Source organism: Poecilia reticulata, linkage group LG7, assembly GCF_000633615.1.
Source record: "Poecilia reticulata strain Guanapo linkage group LG7, Guppy_female_1.0+MT, whole genome shotgun sequence".
NCBI lineage: Eukaryota > Metazoa > Chordata > Actinopteri > Cyprinodontiformes > Poeciliidae > Poecilia > Poecilia reticulata.
Window position 1 is genome coordinate 23885135 of NC_024337.1, and position 21424 is coordinate 23906558.

General features: G+C 37.7%; 1 protein-coding gene across 3 annotated transcripts in view; it reads left to right on the forward strand.

Moving 5' to 3' along the window:
• slc9a8 (solute carrier family 9 member 8) overlaps positions 1-21424 on the forward strand; it is a 33862-nt gene that overhangs the window by 7764 nt on the left and 4674 nt on the right. For 2 of the 3 annotated variants that reach the window (XM_008413901.2, XM_008413899.2), the window contains 12 exons: positions 1216-1274; positions 9712-9795; positions 11536-11637; positions 11849-11883; positions 12722-12865; positions 18444-18585; positions 18678-18783; positions 18850-18996; positions 19084-19166; positions 19256-19367; positions 20340-20560; positions 21163-21309. In XM_008413901.2, the coding sequence (XP_008412123.1) occupies positions 1216-1274; positions 9712-9795; positions 11536-11637; positions 11849-11883; positions 12722-12865; positions 18444-18585; positions 18678-18783; positions 18850-18996; positions 19084-19166; positions 19256-19367; positions 20340-20560; positions 21163-21309 (1382 nt within the window). The remainder of the gene's footprint in view (positions 1-1215; positions 1275-9711; positions 9796-11535; positions 11638-11848; positions 11884-12721; positions 12866-18443; positions 18586-18677; positions 18784-18849; positions 18997-19083; positions 19167-19255; positions 19368-20339; positions 20561-21162; positions 21310-21424) is intronic. The other variant, XM_008413900.2, reaches the window with a different exon arrangement.

Consider the following 21424-nt stretch of genomic DNA (forward strand, 5'->3'; position numbering starts at 1 on the left):
CCCGCAAAGCTCAAAAATGGCTAGAGGCAGCAGCAATTGGCAAACACCTGGCAGAAAAGTGTTTGCTACTGCTACACTTATGCAAACTTTTTAACCTGGTGAAGTAAGAACGTTTGTAAATGTCAAACCACAGTTGTTGTAATGTATTGAAGGAGTGTCAGAAAGGGTAAGAGCTTTTTAAAAGAGACAGAGGCCAGTTTCAAGGCATCACATACAAACCACCTCTTGATAAATGCGGTTAAAACTAAGGAACTGGTTGTGGATTTCCACAGGCACAGACCAACCATACTGACACCAGTAAACATTCAGCGAAAGGACATTGAGATGGTGAACTCTTAGAATGACCTGAGTGTTCACCTGAACATTGAACTGGACTGGACATTCAACACTGATGCGCTTTACAGGAATGGTCAGAGCAGACTCTACCTGATGAGGAGGCTGAGGTCATTTTGAGTGCAGGACGGACTTCTTAAGACCTTATTTGATTCTGTGGTGGCATCATCCATCTTTTATGTTATAGTTGTTACGTACAGCTGGTAGGATAAGCTCGTCAGGTTAGCCAGCTTTAGGCCAGAATGTCCCCGGCATCCCATCATGCAGCCTAACTTAACAATCAAGTGTGTTGTGTTGTGTAACAAAAGAGATAGGGCTCCACACATTTTGAAAAGATCACTTGAGGTGAATTCTCCTCCTTGTAACTGTACTCTCTCTTCACATGCTCGCGCACGTGTTTTCTCTACACCTCAGTGACACACATGCATCTTGACCCTGAAGGGATTTTCCCTTTTTATGGCCTGCATACTGCACAGGGTCAGAGCTTCTGTTTGAGTGCTCGGAGCAGCCAGGGAGTCTGCAGTGGAGAGATAACACAGTGTTAACAAATCAGAAGAAAGGCTGCCTTTCATCATTTCCTCTCTCCCATCTGCGTATTGTCTGCCTTGGTCTACGTTATCTCTTAACATCTCACCATAAACCAGCATCCAAAGATGTTTTTTTTTTTGTCTTTCCGTTTCCTTTGCTCTACTTCTTTCTTACGCAGTGCTGTTTCCTTCTTAATTAATGCACCTGCAAACCCTAAGAAAACACTAGCTTAATAAATGTTCTATTGTGCTTTTTTTTTTTTTAGGTGTGTTCTTTTTAAATAAAGGAGGAAATATTTCAGGATTTTTTTTTCTTAAAGGGCGATGTCATTTTTCTTGTTCTTACCTTTTCCAGGAATCCTAATGGGAGGGTTCATTAAGATCATCGAGTTCCAGGAACTGGCCAACTGGAAGGTAAAGTTTGCATCAACTGGATCCATAATTCATTTTGTTTTATTTTTTTCCACACTGGAAGCTTTTTCTATGCATTGAAACAATCGCACACCAGACAAAGATATACACCATCTATGCACTGCAAAATATTTGAAAGGTACGGAGTGATCTAAACTGGCATAGTATATTCTAGGATAAAATAGCACTTCTTTTTGTATAATGCAGTTACAGTAGGGAACATTTTGGTCCATTTACTTATTACTTAGAAAATAATCTCATTCTACCATCTCGATCACATGTCATTCTCTGGTGGCTGTCTCTTCCTCTTTATCACTTCTCATTTTTTGCGCCTTTCATTAACATTCCTTTTTCGCTGCCAACCAGTGAGAAAGTGGACAATCAAGGGGTGGAGAGAAAGAGTTGTCGAGTGAAAGAGGAGGGAGGAGAAGAGGGCAGGTTGTCAATGTTTTTTACACACAGGGGCCCATTGTTTTTTTTTTTTTTTTTCCCTAGTTGTGGGCCCTGGGGTGTTGATGAGTCATTGGCAGAAGTAATTAGAGCCCCGAAGGCCCCTCGGCCCATGTTGTCCCATCCGGTAAATCTGCAGGTGACCGTCACTGTGATTATAGTTGATTTTCAACAATCAGGCTGTGTATGTAGGCCTGAGGCTTCATGTTGGGTTGATACTAAGAAGCATAAACAATTAAAACAGAACAATCTTTTCATGTTACAATCACAAACTTTAATCATCTCATTTGACCATTTGTGGCAGGACTAGAACACACCTAATTCCAAGATGACTTCTTAAGTCTTTCTGTCAACATTGTCTTTTTTTTTGTCGATCTTCCATGAAGGGAAAATTTGTGGAGTGCATAGCTAATAGTTGTCATGTCAACAGATTCTTCCACCTGAGGTGTGGAAGACATGCAAGGGCCTCCTGGCTGCTCCTTTTTCTTCCTTATGGAAAGTCATGTTTTAGTAGTTTGTAACTGTGCTGTACTCATTTTCTTTTGGATTATGGATTGAACAGTTCTCGTTGAGATGTTAACAGTTTTATACATTGATTAATAACTTAATACTACTTTAATACTTCTCTACATCTTTATCCCTGACATGTCTGGTGTTGGTCTTCACTATTCTGTTCTCTAATAATCTGAAGTCTTCGCAGAACAGTTACATTTAGACTCACTCCTAATTCACTGATAAAACTTGTGTGATTGCACTGAATTGTATTTGGAATGTAAATGAGGATGGTGTCATATGCACTCAACAATTATGTTATCTTTTTCAAAGTTTTAAAACCATGCATTTCCTTCTACTTCACATTTCTGCGCTTCTTTGGATGACACAAAATCCCAAGAAAGTACATTACAGGTTGCCGTCATAATGTACCAAAGATGTAAAAATAAAGGAAATAGTTCAAGGTTATAAAAATGTTTTGCAAGTTTTTGTAGGTGTGGGCGATATGAGAGAAATGTATTTTTATTTTTTTTACAGTATAATCCCAATCTCAATTTCTGCATGTATAGTGAGAGCTCTTACAGAAATAATCAGTCCACCATCATTTAGGACAAAGAGCATTTCTGACTACATTGAGCTTGCACTATTATCTGTCAAGTAAAATTGACATTTAAGAAATATATTGCTGTTTTTAGGACACTGTCTCCAGTTGTTCTGTATGACATTATAAAACATAAAACATTATTTTTAAATAGAAGAAACTTCATACAGGTAAAGTTAGCTTTTGTTAAATAATATGTAATAGTCTAAAAGGGTCGTATCACGTTTTATATGGAAAATTAACAAATTTACCAATTTAATATTATAATTCATGTTAGCATTGTTCTTGGTAGCAGTAGTATTTGTAAGATTTTTCATCATTTCATCAGCCTCTCACCAACACACTCAGAATGTTTTCTGGATTAAGTGAAATCAGCCAGGGATAAATTACACCCTGTAGCCTGAAAACATAATAAACTCCGCATTTAGGCTGTGGGGTTTTTCTGAGCAGAAAAGCTGCTGTTTGCATGTTTTGTTGACTTTATGCTCTTTGGAGTTCAAATAGCTTTATGATGTATGTAGATAAGGTTTTTATCTTGAAGTTTTCTCGTATCAGCTGTATGAATAAAACCATAAAATGTGGTATAATTGCGTTAGCTGCTCTGCCAAGTGTATTTAGACTTTGATATCGAGTGCTTCTTGTCCAGTAAAGTTGACAAGCTGGTTGCTGGTTAAGCAAATAAACCACCAATCTGAAGTGTGTAAACATTCAGCTACATGCTTATTTACTCACCATTAGCATTTAGGAGGGTTTGGGAAGAGGACAGCTCCCTTAGTGAGGACAAGAGCACTCCTTATTTTGTTATACACACAAAAACTCAGATTTTGTTTTATAAAACATCATTACTATAAGCTATACTATAAACCTTAAATATAGTTTTATTTTTAATATTATATTCAGCTAATTATATTAATGCTACCACATTTTTTTTTATTTGAGGGAATAAGTGGAATACTAGTGTTACTCTTTCCTGGTCATGAATAATCCAAATGCCTGTTGCATTTTCTGCTTAGACTGCCTACTACATTTCTGCTGACACTATCCTACTTGGTCCTGTTAAGTTTTAAAAACATGTTTTGCAAAGACATGAAATCAAAATTACAACGATTGATTGGAAAACATGATGAGAAAACCTTCGCTCTGCCCCCGTCTCCACTCCAAATAGTTATTGATGCCCTTTACTGAAATATTTTGAGAAAAACACTGGGATTCCCACAGTTCTTAATGTGTGTATGCGTTTGTGGGTGTCTGAAAAGTTTCTTCAGAGAGCTTATCAGATTTGTCCATGCCATGTCACAAACTGTGTCACACACTGACTTCAGCCTTCTTGAACAATACCTAAATAATATTCATACTTTACTAAAAGTGTCTGTAATTTCTTCCTTTAAGGACAGTTTGGTTCCGCCCTTACAGTCTGTGTTACAAACCTTCAGGCTCTCCACAAGCCACCAAAAGTGTCATGCGGAAACAAACTGCTGTTGCTGTGGCTACATGAAGATGTGCATGAGCAATTTCTTTAAAAGTTAGATCTGAAAGTGAATTCTTGTTTTATTTTCCTTTGATGTAGCAGCAATATCTTGTGCAGAAGTACGATATAAGAATGGCACAAGTCTCTAAATTGCTCAAAAGAAAAAGCTTTCAGAAATCACCTCTTCTCATTTTGTTGCTACACATTGAAGCATGAGCTAAAATATCAGCTTAGGTATGTAGCTTTTTTCTTTCACGATCAACCTGATCAACTTCCTGATCAACCAAGATCAACACATTACATTCATCGTCGTGTTCTATTGTTTCAGAATTTTGACGCCATCCTCAATTACTAATTAAAGCGTTGCTTGTCATTCTCCTCACCTTAAAGAAGTAAAGGAGAAAAAATAAACACAACATTTAAGTTAGGATTATTTTTAAAGGAAATATGTGGCCTCTTGTCTTTGTGGCAGCTTTTTTATTCCTAATATTAATTTTGCAGCTTGCACTCAAACTAGTAGTTGGATTTATCTCCAGTTTTCAGTGTAAAATTCTACTACCACAAGAAAACATTAATTTAGCTGAATATGTTTTTATATATCTGCGCAACGGCTCCTGATTGTAAATGGTGATATGTTCATGTAAGCTGATTTCCCCGACAACGTGTCACAGCTGCTGGTCTGTTCTAATAGTTTAGTTGATAAGTGCTACAAGACGGAGGTGGAAGAACATCACATCAGCTTCAATCTCCATTTTATGAACTGTTGCTCCAAATTAAAGATACTTATATTTTAAATGGTGGCCGATCAATGACCCCTTTGGATTTACTGCTGTTGATCATCTGTGCGCAGGTGCATTTGTACCATAGCCATTTTAAACAAAGTTAGTTTTAGTCATCCATACGTCTTGTCTTTTTTTGTTCATTTTCTCTTTTACTTGTTTTCATTTCTTACTTCTTTTTGTAATTTTGTTTGACTTAAATAAATATTATATCATTCAGTTACATGAAAACTGCAAAAAAACTTTGCAATTATTGCAATAAAGTCCTGCTGAAATGAACAACCAACTTTCTTTTACCAATTCTCTCGCTCATCAGATGAACAAACGTTTGCCTGTGTGCTTCTCATTCTTTTTACTCCTTTCTTTTATTCCTCTCATCTGCCGATTTCTCCCTTGTGCTCTGACACAGATTGAAGAAGAAATAGCGCTCTGATACAAAGTAACCTTCTAGCAGCAATATGTCTCCTAGGCAGAGCACTGACAGAGAAAAGCAGGTGAATATATTTACAACCTGGCTAATAATTTTGCATTCCCCCCATTATAGTGTTGTATTGACTGTACTGAAATAAACAGGCTCATCGTTTTTTGTCAGTGGCTAAAGTGGTGGGTTTTAACCCCCAAAGGGAAGCACATACTTTTAATAGATGGCTCCCACGTGAGAGAGAGAGAGAGAGAGAGAGAGAGAGAGAGAGAGAGAGAGAGAGAGAGAGAAACTGACGCATAGAGACAAGTTTTAATTGTGGTTTCAGGGGCCTTTTTCCCTTGTGGTGATGTCACTGGTTGTCAAAGCCAAGCCTCCAGGGACACTCCGCTCTGAACAATGTTCTCGCCTATGGACCCTCTCATATTTTTTTTTCCTGGTGTCTCTCGGCTCACTTTTAACTGCATTTCCTTCATCTTTAGGCATTCATCTTTTTTCATTAACTTTGCATTCAGACTCAGCACATGTAAATACCATACCAACCCTCTGCTTTCTGGGTTTATCTATTTCATCTTTTTATTTTCCCCTAAAGTGTATACTTTTCTGCTATCTTTTCTGCTTATTATACTGTGCCTTATGGAAGCATTCGTACCCAAATTTTGCCTCTTTCACAAACCTCAATGGATTTTATTAGAATTTAACATGAAAGATCAGCACAATTTAAGACAGTAAAATAAGAGGGAAAAGATACATGAGTTTTAGATACATCGTACAAATAACAAATCTGAAATGTGTATCATTTATATGTGATTAGATCCTTTTATTCTAATATCCTTGAAGAAAACCCAGTGGAACCAATTGTAAAGATCTTAGTGGTTTGTTGGAGAAAGTCGGTGAATAATCACCATCATGAAGACCAAGAACCAGAACAGATGGATAAAGGACAAACTTGTAAAGACGTTGTAATCAACATGAAGCCAGAATTACAAAGAAATGCTTAAATGGCCTAGTCAAAGTAAAAATGGAACTCCATTTGTAAATTTGTTATAGAGCCTGTAGCTCAAAGACTCACCACAGAATAGTCAAATATTTCACGCTCTAGTAAGCAGAGCTGGTACAGATAAACCCCCCAAAATCTGCAGCTGTTCTTGCATCAAGATGGCAAAATTAAAATGTATTTCACAAATAAAATGTATGCTTTTCTTTCTATTTCACATACATGTACTACTTTTTCTTGCCCAGTCACACACACTAGTTGTTAAGTGACAAAATTATAAACAGCCAGAGGACTATGCCTGTTTCTACTAGACACTATATCCCCTATGACAGGCGTGTCCAAAGTCACTCCTCAAGGGCCGGTGTCATACATGTTTTAGTTTTCCCCTTGGCGGTAGTTACTACCTCCTCAGCATGTCAGTGTTCTGGAGATGTCTGCTAATGCGTCCTTATTTTATCCATGTGTGTTGACTAAGGAAATAACCAAAACATGCAGGATATCGACCTTTGAGGACTGACTTTGGACGCCTCTGCCCTATGCTGTTTGGTCTCATTTTTTGTTGTAATTCTGACAGAACCGGACCCAGTGTCTAAGCATTCCTTCTTGTGGCGTGGAAATAAATAACTATTTTCTGTTTTCTCAATCAACTGTTATTCCAAGGAAAGGTGAAATGTCCAAACCCCAATTAGGAAAGATTAGTCCATTTCTGCTCAAGTTCTTCTCTGTTTTGGTGCTTGTGTGAAGATATGTTTTATATGCTTGATCTATCACTCCAGTCAACAATCCTGTATGTGCCAGTGAAACATCTGAACGCGTGCATGCGGCAAGAGTGCAGCTGTAGATGTCAAGTTGCAGTTAATGCGTGGCATGCCTTGCTGTGTCCGTGGCTGCAAGCTGGACTGAAAGGTGGAGCTGTACTGGAGATAAATGTCAAGTCACTAACATCAACTTTGCCAACCTGGGAGCAATGGTTGGCCTACTTTTCCTGAAATTTGAATGTATTATTAGTAGACAAACTAAGTCAAACCTTACCCTTTCACCTGAGTTGCACGTTGTCTTATGCTGAGTGTTTTTTTTGTTTGTTTGTTTGTTTTTTTAACTGGAAAATTAGTAATTCAAAATTAGTTTTGTACATCATGTCCTGTGGCGTCCTCCCTCTGTTTCTGTTTTTATTACCATGTCATATTCCTGTTACTGTTGAACAGGACTGATTGGCTATAAAAGTTACTTAGATAACAGTGGCAGGTCGTACATTTGGAACCTGGGCTTTCAGAGGGACCCCTATTACATTGCAATTATACAAGCAGTCAATACTAATAAATCCAAAAAGCACAATATAGGACGGGGTATTTCCAGAGATCTTGTTAAAACCTTGAATCAACATCAGTATTGAGTGATCAGATTTCAAGCATGCGTCATTCAGAGCAGAAATTTTAATGTGTCATCCTGAGTGGACACATGAACCAGATCTCACTAACTGTGCTGTGTGCAAATAAACAGAGAGAAGACAGCTAGGATTTTCTTATGAAGGTTTCCTTCAGATGTTTTTTTTATATAATCATTATATATATATATAATGGTAGGATGTTTATAAGGCACACAGAGTATAGAGCGAGATGGAGAGTGATGTTTATTCAGCAGCCTGGCTGACATACATCAGGTAAGACCCCACTCTCTTTTAGATGTCCTGTTCTTTCAGGAAAGTCTGCCTTTCTTGAAAATGCATTTTTAATCATTCCTGAGAAGGAGAAGCCAATTTCTCCTTCTCTATCAGCCATTGTGGGCATGAAATAAAAAAACCCAAACAATTACAAGTATTAATGTCCACAGCACAGATTGCTGAACACAACCTTTACTAGCAAAATGTGTGGCTGATACAGTTGCTCTGATCATCCAATCAAAGCTTGGAAAATGTCTGACATCATGTGGGCCTTCAACCAGGCGCTGTGAGGTGAATCTTTAAGCTCGTTAAAAGAGCAGTTCCCCTGCTATATCGATTACAGATTATAGGCTTGCTCTCTGGATTGTGAAGACCCTGGACAGATTAGATTAACCTTGGCAACACAGAGAGACTGAAATCTGATTGAAAGCGCACTAAATTTAATTGAACAAACATTAGAATTTAAGTTATAGATATATTTGTTAGGGTTTCCTGGAGAGAAGGTTTTTCAGGCCCTGACAGCCCACCACTGGTAGATCATTAGGTAACGTTTGAAACTGCTTATGTCAGTGTTTTTGTACTGACCACAAAGCTCTCTGAGCCCCTTCTCGTAAACCTTAATTTTGTGATATTTTCATAGCAGTTTTAAGATACTCATAAGTCTAAAATTAGATTTGTGACTGGCCAATGCAAAGCTTCTGATTCAGATCTTAGAAGTATTTTTGTGAATGTGCCCCTCTACTTTTTTGTTAATATTAAAGCAATTGTTGTCATCGCCAACTGCTTGTGGACTTATTGAGGTGGAGAGTCAGGCTCTACCAGCTGTCAAAACTGACTTCCATTAAACAAAGAGGGAGATTGTTTAGCAGCTGCAGCAAACACTCGGCCCTTTTCTGTTCCTCTGATAGAAAACAATGCTGGCGTCTACCTGGAATAAGAAGATGAAAAACTCTTGCATGCATAATGTCTTTTGATTTTTGTTTTACAAACATAAATTATGCACAGAATAGGTACACACACCTACACACATGTCGCTACTACAAAAAACACATGTGCATCATGCACAGCCAGAGAGTAGCGCATGGGCACATGATGCCAAAGCCTTATCTGGGCGGCTGGCCCATTTTGCTGGGAAGCAACAATGACTTCATTATACTGCAGAAATAATCACGGAGCTAAGGTCACTGGGATACTGTGTGTGCATGCGTGGGCTTGTTTGTGTGTTTGTGAATGAACAAGAGACTTGGAGATTAAAAATAGAATTGTTAGAAATTTACAGCTGTTTTTATGGGATGTGTTGCTAATGGAGGTTGAAGGCATGTGTTGGCAGGCAGGTATGCCTCCTGACCAGCAGCTGATGTCTGCATGTGGTCATCCTGGAGTCAGCTTTCTAAGATGAAAAGGTGTTAGTAGTTGCTCATTGCATTATTTAAATTGTTGGTTTATTAGCTGCTGTTTCTGAATGTCATGCGTTTCCTAATTCTTGCTCTATAGCCAAAGTTGATGTTGCGGATTGTTTCATGCATATTTTTAATGTGCTTCTTATTTTGCCTTTCTCTCTTTCTTCTCAAGGAGGAAGAAATGTTTCGACCCAACATGTTTTTCCTCCTGCTTCTTCCACCCATCATATTTGAATCTGGATACTCTTTACACAAGGTATGGTTACATTTTTAACTAAACCTGTATTTCCAGCACACCCCCGCCCCTTGATGAGTTAAAAGTGGCAATTCCAGTTTCAGCCTGTGGCATTTTCTCTGACAGAGTAGAGAAAATGCAGATAAAAAGTGCAGTTTATGTAGGTGGCACAACAATAATTACTGTAAAAAGTAATGACTCCAGGAAAAAAATGAAGCAACAATGTGCTAAATGAGCATGCAACTCACAAAGAATGATGTATCATATGGTTTTGGGTTGGGCCGCCTTGTGACTGAAAAGTCAATACAGTTGGGTGTGCTTAGTTTCTGTGGGCTATTATTCATGTTCTCGTCCTCCTCTGGCCCTCCTGTTTGAAAAGGCTGCTCGACCACTGTCTACAAACAGTGGCCCAGTTTATATATCCAGCGCCTTTCAATCTTATTGGGATCTTGTGTGAATGCTTTTAGAACATTAATTCAGTGGGGCAAACACCACCTCAAAGGACAGCTGTGTTTTACAAAATGTCTGCACTTTTTACCACATTTCTTTTAATACTTTGTAAAACCAAATTTTCTAAAACAATAGCATTTAATCTTTTCCTGTTACATTTTACAAGGTTAAAACAAACAGGGATATATATTTTTTTGACTATTTCTCCACTTTCTTTTGAATATCTAAAATTCTCGATCCTCTATTTTACATTCGTCATTGTTTTTTTAAATGGGATGCAAATTTAGTCCAGGGATATTTAAATTCAGGCCTTGAGGTTCTGTGTCCTGAAGCATGTAGATCTGCCTCTGGTTGAACATTCATGAATCAAATGACTGAACCACCTCCTCAGTATGCACTCAAGTTCCCCAGAGTCCAGCCAATTCCCTCAGCATTTGACTGAGGTGTGTTTAAGCAAAGGTGCGTCTTCAAGTTGCAGAACCCCGGACCTAATGTCCTGGAGTTGAAGGCCACATCTAGAGCCAATAAATACCACGGAAGAAAGGTTTAGTGTGTTTGCACTGAGCCATTTCTGGGTTAAACTTTCACATGTATTTTGAATCATTCATCTGCACAACTGAAAATTGGTCACACTAAATTGTCTAACGTCAGAGTGACCAATCAACTTGACAGTCTGTTTGTTGGGCAGTGGGAGGAATGCAGAACCTGGAAAGAACCCAAGAATTTAAACTCTTTGCAGAAACGCTACAGGTCGGATTTCAAACACAGAACCTTCTTTCTGTAATTCAACAATGTAGCCTGTGTCTTATTTATGTTGCAGGAACAGGAAGTTGTGGAATTATATTTAAGCATTTCCAGACACAAACTGAATTCATAAACTGAAACATAAATAACAGGAAATATTGCATTTCCATGTATTTTAGATGATTTGGGTGCCAATCAGTGTGGCAGTGGGGATTCTATAATTAAAATATTTCTTAATGTGGGATTTTCTTTGCCCACTGGAAACATGTACTTAAATTCATGTTATATATTTTTTATTTCCTATGTATGAATATACTACCGTGATTCAATAAAAAACATTCTAATGTTTTTGTGTGCATATCTGTAATTTAGGAGTGGCTGTGAATTATTGCCAGGCAAAAACCATTTCATATGCCCACAGTTGTTTTTGTTTTTTTAAACATATCTATGTACCTGTACTGTGGCCTACCTCTTATTATAATGCTGGACACGTGATATATAATGGTGCTGTTTGACATTGCATACTGTCCATGGAGATCTGAGCTGTGTATTTGTGTGTGTATTCAGGGTAACTTCTTCCAGAACATTGGCTCCATCACCCTCTTTGCTGTGATTGGTACGGCTATCTCTGCCTTCATAGTGGGCGGAGGTATCTACTTCCTAGGCCAGGTGAGACAACCAGCTATCAACAAGTCTGGTATTTAGAGAAACATCATATTTTTAAAATTGCTTTTCCATAAATGAAATGTTCAGGGGAAAAAACTGTGATTTTTTTTTACTAATAGAAAGCCAGATGTTAATGAATATGAAACTAGTGTCTGGATTATCATGTCTAGAATCTCTCAGTGGACTTTTGTCTTTTCTTATTTTTTTCTGACAGGCAGATGTGATTTATAAGATGACCATGACTGATAGGTAAGGTTTGAATAAAACCTTTTGCAATTTTGTTTATGTAAAAGAAAATATTTCACCTATAAACATTGCCTCTTTCCGTAATTACAGTAAAGGATGATGTCCTTTGCTGACACAAACTGCTTTCTATGAACATGGTTCGTTCTGACTGAATGGTTCTAGAAAGTAATATGATATATCATCAGTCAGACGTGGCTCACAAACAGAAACTACGTACCCGTGTGTTATTGGGGTAGAACTTTGTGTTGTTCAAATTTTTTCTTGGTCCACAATCAAAGGTGTGTAACTTGGCATTAGGCACAGTGTTTGCTATTCATATTCTTGCCAGTAAGGAGGATATGTTTTTCAGCCTTCCTGCTTGCCTGTTTTTTTTTTTTTACGATTTGTCACAAACTCCATAAAATACTTTTTGATATAATTTGGAGAATAAATCCTTACATCACCAACAAACAAACTAATGAACGTGCCTGAACACCTTTTACTCGACACACTCTTTTCTGCTCCCAAAGATCTGTAGCATTTTCAGTCGTGGTAAATTATTTGAACTTCTCCTCTTTGTACAATATGAAGCCTGAGTGTCTGAAAATGTCTTCTGTTATTTCAACAGTCAAATTTGTTTTCCCATGTCAACCCAACTTCCTCGTTTAGGTCACAAATGTTTTTTTGTTTTTGTTTTTTCATGTGCACTGTAGAGTTCTTAAAAGTTGGAAAACTTGTTTTGCACGTGGCTGTTTTATGCTCATGTTTTGCTCCTTTGCTGCACAGATACCATTACGTTAAAGTTATTTTCATTTGTTATAGCACAACCTTCTCTTTCTAATTCTTTTCAATCACACTGCAGCTTTGCCTTTGGATCTTTGATCTCGGCTGTGGACCCTGTAGCCACTATTGCCATTTTCAATGCTCTCAACGTGGACCCAGTCCTTAACATGCTGGTGTTTGGGGAGAGTATCCTGAACGACGCCGTCTCCATTGTCCTCACCAAGTAAGACTCTTACTGTAGTTGCTTTAAGCTCGTCCACACCTTATGGTGACACAGGTTTCCGTTACCAACTGCCTTCATGATGACACACAAAGAGCATATTTATCCAAAACAGAAGTTCATAACACTCAGATGTTACATAAAGTTATAGGTAGTGCAACTTGCAAATATTTTCATATTCTAAAACTGTTTATTACATTTAGTGACATTATAGCTGGAAACTTCTGGAATTGTATGTGATAAATTAACATTATTAGAAAATGGGAGTATTAATATTATATATCTTTTTTAAATTTTCAATTGGACTTGGGTCTGAATTCTTTCCTAGTGGATGCTTCTCTGCACTTCTTTCTTTTTAGTGCCACCCGTCTTACTTTACAGGTCTGACTAACTTTCCAGCCAACACCACCATGCTGCACTTTGTATGCTTGTAAAGAAATGTACTGTTACTTTTCTTCCTCGCGTAGCGTTTGCATGTTACTCATGTGTATTGCATGGACCGTTGACATTTGCAAATATAAACATGGTAGATACAATTATTGTAGACACAATAAAAGATACAACTGTAGCCCTTTATCACTTTTATTACTTGCACCTTACTTCACATTACAGTTAAAACTATGGGAAGTTACAGTAAAGCATCATTCAAAAGAGACATATTAACAAGTCTATTAACAAGTCAGAAGCATGAACAGCCTTCATCTTTTTGCTGTTGGACTCAAAGTCCCGTTCAACAAAACTCTTATAGCCTTTCTTATCACCAGATTCATTGATGTTAGATATATCACTGTCCTCGTCCGAAGCTTTAACCGTAACAGCAGCAGCTGGAACATCTACAGCTTCTGGCTTCACTTCTTCCTTATCTTCCTTTTCCTTTTCACTCACTTTTTAATTCTTGCCCTTGTAGTTTGATTTTCAACAACAGTTTGCTTACTTTATATTAGAAATAATGCTCTTAATGCCTAAACCAATCAAAATGCTCAAAAGAATGCATTTCGTCAGCCAGCCAATCATTGACGATCTGTATGATTGAAAAAGTGGTTGTCGGAAATTATCAATAAACCGAGGTTTTGTGGTTTCAAGTTTTTTTTAAAATGGTGTTACATTTGCATTATTAGACGCAACTCGGTCAAAATGTCAGTCTATTTAAAATGTTTTCATTGAACCGTCCTGCAGCTTTTTTTTTATAGTCTTCAACATAACATCTCTGATAAGCAGATGTATTCATCTTGTACTTTTATTTAATTTCTGAATACAATAGCTTTCACCATATATTTCCTTTTGGGATTTCAGAATAAAAGAGTCCTGGATGCTGACTAGAGTTGTCACATTTATGTTTATTTTATAGTAAATTTTCTAAATCCTTCCACTTTGCTACTATGCACTACTTTATGTTGGTCTATCATATGAAATCCAAATAAAATAAATCAGTTTGTGGCTGTAATGTGATAAATTGTGAGAAGGTTCAAGGGGTGTAAATACTGCTACAAATCGCTGAATATATAAAAACAGCAGGTTGTTTTTACAGAATCCAACTGATGCATAAATCATGTACTTTTAGTCTTGTAACTGTATGTTTTGCCCTCGCCTTGTGTAAACTCACATTTAGTTGGGTTCAGTGGAATAAGGTGGAGTTTTAATTTCTATTGAAGCAGAAAAGAACCCAGAAACCGTCCCAACAGTTTTAAGAAATATTTTATTATAATTCATAATTTACAAAAAGAAATACTCGTCTTAAAAGGGGTTAGCAGCTTGTAATTTTAACCTGAATTTCCAAACACTGTTGCTATACTGATTAGACAATACTTATAGATCGTGGAACATTTTTTTTAACCTAACTGGTGACAATATTGCTGTATGTTTCATTAGCATGAAGTCAAAGGCATAGTTTTTGAAAGTGCTAAAATAAATGACCACAGCAGGTGATCTTAGAAATATCTCACCTCCACAGGTGAAGCAGAGCTTGTCAAAAAGGGCCTTTAGATATTAATTGATTAAAGAAGGCTAAAAGGAATCTCCATGGTAACTGCCATAGTTATCGACACAGTGTTCACACAAGGCTTTTCTCAGCAGTTTCTTATATTGACAGGGAGTCATAGAGTGTGAATAGTTAGGGAAGTGGTTTTTTGCAGAATTGTTCACACTTCTTGAACTTTGCTACAGTTTTGTGTACTATTACAGCTGAGAAATTTTATATGTTTCATTCGGACATTTTAATTCTTTAAATGGGCAGTATCATGTAAAATCAACTTTTTTGAGCTTTACGTTATGTTGTAACGTTATACCCTGGTCAAAAACATATGTGGAGTGTTGCATTGATTCTTTCATGCATGTTTTATTAAAATTATTTGATCACCTGTGGCAACCGTTCTGCTGTGCAAAATGCCTGGGTGGACCTAGTACACAGAGTTCGAGACGCAGCTCTTCCTTAGCGCTTCAGTTTCTAAGCTTCTGAGTTTTCGCCTCACAGAGCGCCCCCACTCAGTTCCTGCAGACTAGCCAGCAGCAATTTGCAACTATCGGGTGGAACTGTGCAGCTGCTAAGCTCGTTACACGAGCTACTTCTTAGTGCAGCGCTGGTTAAAACATTGTTAAAGGTCTAATGGAGAAGTTAACATAGCAGTTACTTGGTATATAAAATGCTATAAAATGGTCTGCCTGGAGAACAATACTGGACGTTTCAAAGTAGTAAGGTCAATGTAGCATTCAAAAGTAAAAATAGGCGGACGCATCAGCACAGCAATCAAGACATCACCACCCATCTAAATTGACAGGCTGTTCATGCAGAGCATTAATCACAGCAGCCATTCAGCACATGGTATCTCAAGAGGCGCTGCAGAGATCCACAATTCTGTTTGGAGAATCTGTTGACAGGTCAGCTAGGCATGCAGTCTAGTCAGTTTTGAGAGAGCCACAAGAAGAAAGCCAATGGTAAACTTATTTGCACTTTACCACAAACCATTCAAAAACATAGACAGAAAACGCGTTGGTTAGGGGAGACAAAAAAAATCTCCTGCATGAGGTCTAGCACTGCGTTTTACCCTAAAGTTTGCTTTGGAATATCACATTAAAAAAACCCAACAAAGTCCGTGCAGGTATGGCTATAACAAGACAAATTGAAGAATTTTAAGGGATATAAATATGTTTGTACAGCACAGTATTTATTTATTCTTAGTTGTTTTCTTATTTATAGAGCCTAGCTTTTTTTTTAAGTCTTTCTGCTTAAGGCGCTGAAGCTAAATTTCACAGGTTTTCATTTGGGAAGGTGTTAATTGCGGCTGTGTGCACATGGTTCAGGTTTCAGATGTCACTCTTCTCATTTACTTTAAATGAGGCGACATCTTGCTCGCTTTTTCCTGACCCTGCTTGTATTTGTAGGGTGAGACACAGTCTAATATTTAATTAATTCCATGAATCAGCTCAAATGGAAGTGTGAATGATCTACAGTATGTAATTTTTATTTTTATTTTCTTTAATTTACTGTTTTTTAAATGACAATCTCGAGCCAAGAGAAGCTTGGCGATGATATTTAACAATCATCACGTAAATCTTTCCTTCTGCCTTGTCAGTAGCATAATTAAATAAGGTCAAAGGTCCTTTTTCCGATCACAACACCACGCCCTCCTTTAAAAGTTGTATTATCTATTTGAGTCCGGTAAACTGTAAATTGTTCAGTTTTTCTTTTACAGATTAAACTAGTGAGATTGTCTCACTCCATCTGGTTCTTGAGAGTTACACAATAAACTGTCACAGGTGAGAAGGATGAGAATAGAAACAGTGGCCTTTGTTATCTATCAACAGGAAAAAAAAAAAAACATGTCGTCATCAAAATCTCCCTGCCCTACTTTTAGACACATCCACATTGTCACCTGCTGAGGATTCATTTGCTTGAAACCTGACGTGTTGAATGTAAAGTAGAGTGGCTTACACAGCATTCAGCTTTTCAGTGTTTTTTATTTGTATTTATTTATTTTTTAGATATTGAGAGATGTGTTGATTTAAATGTCTTTGACACCAGACACTACTCTCCATTTTTAGTTTCCACTCAGAGCAGAAGGACTGTTTACACTTAATCAGCAAACATACTGAGCCGCAGACAGAAACTAGCTAGACGAGTTTCGTGGAAACTAGGAATTTACAGTTTGTTTGGAATCATCGTTGACATTTTATCCTCTGCCTTCGTGCTCACTCTACACCCACCTTATCTCACGGTTAGTTAATAGTGTAAAGTGATCTGAGGTGTCAGGGTGCCCCTGCAGAGTAAATGAAACCATTAATAATAGAAGGACTAAACAGACCTGGCCGTTTGCTTGCTGTTAACACCTCGCTGGGTGACTTTCTTAGAAAGCTACTTTACGATTGAACCAGGTTGTTTACAGCAGCAGCGCAGCTGGTGTCTTCACTTGGCAACCTGAAGATAAACAATGCAAAGAGATTAATAGTTATAGAGTATTTTACTGCTGTTGGTTACACAATTATATTTATTAGTAATTACTAAACCTCTGGTATCTTGTAGGTTTTAGGAGGAAAAAAAAGGACATCTACTACCACCGCTTCAAAATGTATACGTTACGTGGACATTTTTATTCTAAATATTCTTTAAAAATGTAATAATACTGCGTGAGAAAAGTTTCTCTGGTTTGTTTCTCTTTAGGTTCCAGTGTCTAAGGGTTTACTATTATCTTTTTAAACAGCAATAGTCCTGCTGACTTTGTGTTGGCATTTCATTTTCCTTTTAAACTTTGAATTTGTTTCAATTGTTCGGTTTCAGTACCTGACCAGGAACACATATTCATTTATCTTGTTGTTCTGAACTGGGCCAACTCCCAGGTGCATAAAAACACATGTGCATCAGAAGAATAGTTCTGGTCTCATTTAAATTTGAAAAACCTCCAACAAAGATCTGACCAGTTTCCAGCTAGCAGCTTTTTCAAACTCACCAAGTTGGCAGAAAAAATGTGCTGCTTTATTTGTGACTCTTTATGATCTGTTCAGGTTGTACAACAGGAACCTCTTGCCTGGCTGCTGGTTACAACGTTTGTACAGTCAACCTGAAACTGTTAACTTTTTTATTTATTTTTTTTTAATGTCATGTATTATGTGTAACCTCTCATCCTTTAAGTTTAAAAGCTTTTTTCCTAATTCATTGGCCACTGTTTAGTGGCTTAGTAAACCAACAAATTTATTTATTTATTTATTTTCAAAAAACCTCAAAATGAAAAAGGTCTTCATAGCCATTTTCAAGGACTACAGGAAGCAAATATAAACTGACTCTTGACTTTTGCAGTGCTGATCATGTAAAAATAAATGATTGTGGTTTCGATAGCATCCCGTTTTATTTTGAATGGGTAATTTCTCATGTCATGAAATGTACGAAAGGGTTATGCAAAGTAATCTTTTTTTGTTTACCCAACAAGATTTTGATGATAGGATTACAAGCATATTTTAATCCGCTCATGGACTCCACCAGTTATCAGTGGTGGAGTTTTACTGACCTCTCATGTCAGACTGAGGTATTGCAACACAGAAGGTACAGGGATTTTGCCATCATCAATCATTCTCCCATTTTCTTGCGTTTCAGCACAGCAGAAGGCTTTTTTTCTCGCTCCGATAACGCCATGGTAACAGGATGGGATACTTTTGTGCAAGCGCTGGGGTATTTCCTCAAAATGTTCTTCGGTTCTGCTGCTCTAGGAACTCTGACTGGACTCATTTCAGCTCTTGTATCCTGACTGGTTTGCTGAGTGTGGCTCTTTGTGCCTTACACATTTGTGTTTCTCTGCTTTAGTTTAAATTTCTTAACTCAGCTGTTTAGTTTCTAAAGCACTTCGACTTGAGGAAGACGCCGTCACTTGAGTTTGGCATGATGATCATCTTTGCATATCTTCCCTACGGCCTAGCAGAAGGAATCAAACTATCAGGTGGGCAGACGTGTTAAAAGGATGTACACTTATACACACAGTTGCAAGTTTTCAATTTATCTGCAGTTTTTGCTGAGGTCCTTCTCCCACCCACAGGCATAATGTCTATCCTGTTTGCGGGGATTGTGATGTCTCATTACACCCATCACAACCTTTCACCAATTACACAGATCCTCATGCAGCAGACGCTGCGCACAGTCGCCTTTATGTGTGGTGAGTAATTTCCTGCTTAGCTTCCTAGGTCCTCTTATTTCATTTCATTTGACATTTTCAGTGACTATTTTTAACTTCTGTCCACAGAGACTTGTGTGTTTGCTTTTCTTGGCCTCTCCATCTTCAGCTTCCCACATAACTTTGAAATATCCTTTGTCATTTGGTGCATCGTAAGTAGTTTTTTATGCAAAGGCCAGCGTAAAATGTTGGTGTGAGTTGAGTTGGATTCAAAGTGTTTGATTTCTGTGCTTCTCTGTAGGTCCTGGTTCTTCTTGGCCGAGCAATCAACATTTTCCCTCTGTCCTTCTTGCTGAACTTTTTCAGAGATCACAAGATTACGCCAAAGATGATGTTCATCATGTGGTTTAGTGGTGAGATAATAATTCTGCAAGTTAATGTATTTTAAAATTCCTGCTCAGCCCACATCCTGTTAAAAGTCTTAGGCAACAAACTTAAGTCAACAGGAAATGGTGGTCAATTATTTCACGTCACTGTTTGGCAAAAACCAGTTTGCAAAGAGTGCACACTAAAGCAAGCTGAATTTCTGATACACATACATGTATTTTTTTAAAACTAAATTCACAATATCACTGTCACAGACATATGTTTGAAGACTCCAGAGATTTGGAAGGGAAACTCCATTTATTCCTTGCCTTACAGTTTCATGTGGTTGGAATGTGGAAAATTTAGATGTGGATAAAATTAGTAATCGGTCCTTGATCACGTTTCAGAATAGTCCAAAGTATCTGGAGGTTCTTTGTCCAGTTGTTTATTATTAGTCAACACTGCCACCGGTCTGTGTCAGGCGGACGGACAGTGGCTGCAGCTGTGTTGTTTTATATTATTATTATTATTATTATTATTATTATTATTTGTGTACAGATATAAATAGTTGTGCTTCTTTATTATTGCAGTGATTGCCAGTGCAGGTGTTAGATTGAACTACAACTCTTTACATGTGTCAATTACCATTTGTTCTGTTGCTGAGTGTAAAAACCTCACTGTACTACAGCCAGAAAAAAACTGTGAAAATAAGAAATAGTGACTCAGCCTTTGTGTTACATAATTTATTCAGATATAGGGAGGCTATTATGTAAAAGTGGCTTTTTTGAGCTTTATATCATGTTACGATATTATTCCCTCATCAAAAACATACCTGGAGTGTTTGATTGTTTCATGCAAATAGAATTTTCGTAACTTCTAAAGAGAAAATGTCATTCTTTGTCTTCAGCTTCTCTTTTATTCACAGCCACATGATTATAGTAATAAGACAAAAAAAATCGATTGAGTTCATGGGGCTTAGCGGCTTTTTAAATAAACCTTCATATCTTTCTTTTTGCTAGGGTTACGAGGTGCCATTCCTTATGCCTTGAGCCTCCATTTGGGTTTGGAGCCCATCGAAAAGCGTCAGCTAATCGGCACCACCACCATCATCATTGTGTTATTTACTATCCTCTTCCTTGGGGGCGGGACAATGCCGCTCATCCGCATTATGGACATTGAAGAGAGCCAGTCGCGGCGAAAAAACAAGAAGGACGTTAATCTCAGCAAGACACAGAAAATGGTAATGAAATCAAAGCAGCACTTTGGTTGGACGCATTGTTAGTTTGCCGTCTCCATCGATGCTAGCTGGGCCGTCTTTTCATCTGCAATCTGGCCCTTTCGGCTCACCACAGAGTGAGAAACATCAAAGAGGTTGAATGCGGCTTTGTGATGAGGACACTGAGTCGGCAGGGAGCAAATCTCTCTCCCCACACAGATGCACTCCGTGGCATCGATGCAATTTCCTAGGAGCAAGAAGACCAGCCATTGTGTTAAATATTTCAGTTGCCTCTGAAGGATCTAACTCTAGATAATGGATCATTTATTGGATGTACATTCCACTGTTGGGCAGTCACTGTCAGCCTTGGGTAGTGTGTCTGCCTTATGTCTTGACTATTTCCAAAGCTAACTATCTGCTGCCTGATGAAGTAAATTCTCATTTTCTCTCATTACTCTTGTTCCATGTTGAAAAGAAATCTTTGTTTGCAGACATCATTTCCAGAACTCTCTTTTCAGTTTTTTTTCTTTTCTTTTTTTACCCAGTGCTCATTCTTAGGGCCTCTTTCCTTTTTATTTTATTCTATTTGCCTGACTGCCTTCTTTCTCCTTGGCTTTTGTCTCCAGGGTAACACCATTGATACAGAGCACCTATCAGAACTGACAGAGGAAGAGTACGAGGCTCAGATTTACCAGAGACAAGATCTAAAGGGCTTCATGTGGCTTGATGCAAAGTATCTTAACCCCTTCTTCACTCGCAGACTTACACAAGAGGTAAGAAAAACATGTGTAGGATCGATCTATCTATCTATCTATCTATCTATCTATCTATCTAATCTATCTATCTATCTATCTATCTATCTATCTATCTATCTATCTATCTATCTAT